At 51.1% G+C, this 3,665-nt stretch overlaps 1 protein-coding gene across 1 annotated transcript; it reads left to right on the forward strand.

The window, feature by feature from the left end:
* Window positions 1–420: 420 nt before the first annotated feature.
* On the forward strand, window positions 421–1,683 carry LOC106813539 (glycoprotein 3-alpha-L-fucosyltransferase A-like; the record flags this gene model as incomplete). Its single annotated transcript, XM_014817701.1, has 1 exon — window positions 421–1,683. A coding segment is annotated over one exon (1,089 nt), but the record flags the coding sequence as incomplete, so codon positions are not given.
* Between the last annotated feature and the right edge of the window lie 1,982 nt (window positions 1,684–3,665).

The raw sequence follows: 3,665 nt of genomic DNA on the forward strand, positions 1-3,665 counted from the left end.
AGAGAGAGAGAGAGAGAGAGAGAGAGAGAGAGAGAGAGAGAGAGAGAGAGAGACAGGCATAGAGAGAGAGAAAGACAGGTAGAGTGAGATATGGCGTGGTGGTGGTTGGGTCGGCGCAGCCGACACCGACACCCGTACGTGTGGCTACTCGCCGGCGCTGCCGTCCTCCTCGCTCTACTCGCCCTCTTCCGGATGATCGACGTCGGCCCGCCGGAAGACGGACTCACGCATGCGTCGTCGCTGCTCTACGAAACCCGACGTCTGCGTACGCTGCAGCTGAAGTACGCCGACGCGCTGTCGACGTCGTCGGTCGCCAGCCGACGTCCGGCGACGCACGCAGCGACGCCGATGACGACGACGCACGCACCGAAGCCGCCGCCGCCGTCGACGACGACGACTACGTCGACGGCGCCGACGACAACAACGACGACTACGTCGACGACGACGATGCCGACGACAACAACGACGACTACGACGACTACGACGACGACGATGCCGACGACGACGATGACGACAGTGTCGCCGCCATTAAAGCGCATCCTGTTCTGGAACAAGTTCTCGAAGTACGAAGCGTTTAACTTCGGCGTCGGCACGGAGCCGTTCTCGCGCTTCCGCTGTCGCGTGCGCGCCTGCGAAACGGTCGTCGACCGCTCGCTCGTCGCCAGCAGCGACGCCGTCGTCGTCAACATGGACGCCGTCGCCGACAACGCGTCGTCGTTGGCGCGCGTGCGCAGCAGCGCCGCCCAGCGGTGGGTGTTCTTCGCGTTGGAGTCGCCGGCGAGTCACGACGTTACGAAGCTGCGAGAATTCAACGGATTCTTCAATCTGACGATGACGTACCATCAAGACTCGGACGTCGTCCGCTGGTACGGCAACATCTTCACGCGCAAACCGAAACCGGGAACGAACCACGCCTCAGGCAAGACGAAACTCGTCGCCTGGATGGTGAGTCACTGCCGCACCGACAACCGACGCGAGGAGTACGTCGCCGAGCTGCAGCGACACGTCGCCGTCGACGTGTACGGCCGCTGCGGGCCGCTGACGTGCGCGCGCACCGACGACTGCATGGCGAAGCTCGCGCGCGACTACAAGTTCTACGTCAGTTTCGAGAACGCCGACTGCAGAGATTACGTGACGGAAAAGTTTTACAAGGCGGCGAACGCCGACGTCGTGCCGATCGTGATGGGAGGCGCGAACTACTCGCTGTACGCGCCGCAAGGTTCTTACGTCGACGTGCGCGACTACGCGTCGCCGCGCCATCTGGCGGCGGAGTTGCGCGCGATCGACGCCGACGACGCGCGCTACAACGCGTTCTTTCGATGGAAGGGCGTGCACCGCGTCGCGCATCCGAACGCCTTTTGCGATCTGTGCGCGCTGCTGAACAAACCGGCCGTCGAGGACGACGACGCCGCGAGGCGACAGCACCGGTCGTACGCGCGCATTGACGAATTCTGGGGAGAGACGCAGAATTGCAAGTCGGACACCGGCTGGTGGCGCCCCAAGCAGTGACCAGTGACGTCACACGGCGACGATGACACGGGCTGTGATGACGCGTGATGACATAGCGGAACTGCGGTGTTCGGCTGTAGTTGTCTGCGACGCGTGTTTCTGCCGTCGCGCTCTCGGTCGTGGGGGTAGGATTGCCGACGAGAATACTACTCGCTAAGTACGTACTGATCTGAATTATTATTTTTTATTAATTTTGTTTTATTTTAGAATTAGGGATAGGGTTAGGGTTAGGGTTAGGATTAGGGTTAGGGTTAGGGTTAGGGTTAACTGATTTCTATATCCACAACTTATTTCTATATTCACTATTTCTCCCCGGAGACCTACTAAAATTCTGTTTGGGTTGATGCACGATGTTTGGAGAGTAAATATTGACATTTTGCGCTATCAACGTTTTCGTGCCATATCGTGCTTTCTGTGCACGCCCCGTGTACTCACACAGAGCGATCTATCGAATGTATTCGTTTGATTTATATATTTGATGATTTAACGTGAAGATATAGATGGAGATATAAACGATAGGGTTAAAATGTGAGACACGTACGTGCTAGGTGTGAGTCGTAATTTGAAAAAAAAATAAACGTTGTTTTTTGGTGGGAAGGGGCAATTATGCTTAGCACCAAATGCATTCCAGAACTCTTCGCCTCTAGAAATACTTGGGATCAGATGGTTTAAAAATGTTTTGGTTTTAGAACTTTTTAGATGAAAACAACTGTTAAAACAGGGGTGCACATTACTTTTTGCCCGAGCAAAAAAAACGGACAAAAAATACAAACATGACGTTCTCGAACGCGCAAAATAGGATTGAAGGCAGTTCCACGAAAGATCAAAAATACCAACGATTATTTGCTAGTTTTCTGTTGTACGCTACAAATATTCTTGCAAGCATAGTGTGACCTAGCTCTAGAACTATAGTCCTTGGCTATGCCACAGGGGCAGAGCGAAGGGCTATAGCCTGTGGCAGAGCAAAGGGCTTAGTTCTAGAGCTAGGTCTGACCTAAAATCTAATCGCGTAAATTGTAGCGTAAAGCAAGCAAGCGAGCAGGAAACAACGCACACACGCACACACGTAAAGTACCACACGTTCAAAACTGCTAAACTGCTAAACTGCTAAAGTGATGTACATCACAAAAATTACAAAATTTCTTGCCGATATCTTGTTTAGTTCCGGCTGCGTAATTAATGATGTAATTAAGCCGATTACTCCGTCGTCAAACATATTTAAACACATGTTCGTTGCTAGTATGGCGTCGACCTTTTTCGCAGTAGCCCTATGGCAGCTATGTGTGCATGTGCCCGAGTACATCTACCCTAGAACCAATGATCTATCCCGCAGTGGAGCCGTATTCCGCGGTGCTGATTCGAGAGTCTTGTTCCAATGCGTAAAACACATACACTTTCGCGCTACTATACGAATGTAATCAGTTGTATTCAGTATTATCATTGGGTTAATAATGACAAATTATGACAATTAATGACAAATTATGACAATTTATGACAAATTATGACAATTTATGACAATTTATGACAAATTATGACAAATTATGACAAATTATGACAATTTATGACAAATTATGACAATTAATGACAAATTTGTCATTATTAACCTCTGGGATTAGCGGACTTCCCAATATGCACATCCCGTCCGCAAGTTTAAAGATTTCACACACATGTGCAGTGAGTGCAGAAGCCCAACGCACAGCGCTCGCGGCATCTCAGTGCTGTAGCTGGGATGAATCAGCATCCTCATCCACAGCAAAAGCAGCAGCACCAGCAGTAGAGGCGACAGTAGTAGTAGTTTGTAGTAAGTTGAACATGCAGCAATAGCCGCAGCAACAAACTAGTAGCGGCGGCAGCTAGTAGTAGTAGTAGTAGTACGTAGTAGTAGTAGCAGCAGCACGGCCGACAGTATAGTAGTAGTAGTAGTAGTAGTAGTAGTTTAGCAGCTAGCATCAGCGGCGACAACAGCAGCAGCAGTCGGCCAGCGGCGGCAGCAGCAACAGCAGCAGCAGCAGCAGTAGTAGTAGTAGTGACAGCAGCAGCAACAGCGCAGCAGCAGCAGCAGTGCAGGCAGCAGCAGTAGTAGTAGTAGTAATAGTAGTAGTAGTAGTAGTAGTAGTAGTAGTAGTAGTAGTAGTAGTAAGTAGTAGTAGTATAGT

Source organism: Priapulus caudatus, unplaced genomic scaffold, assembly GCF_000485595.1.
Source record: "Priapulus caudatus unplaced genomic scaffold, Priapulus_caudatus-5.0.1 Scaffold789, whole genome shotgun sequence".
NCBI classification, from domain to species: Eukaryota; Metazoa; Priapulida; class Priapulimorpha; order Priapulimorphida; family Priapulidae; genus Priapulus; species Priapulus caudatus.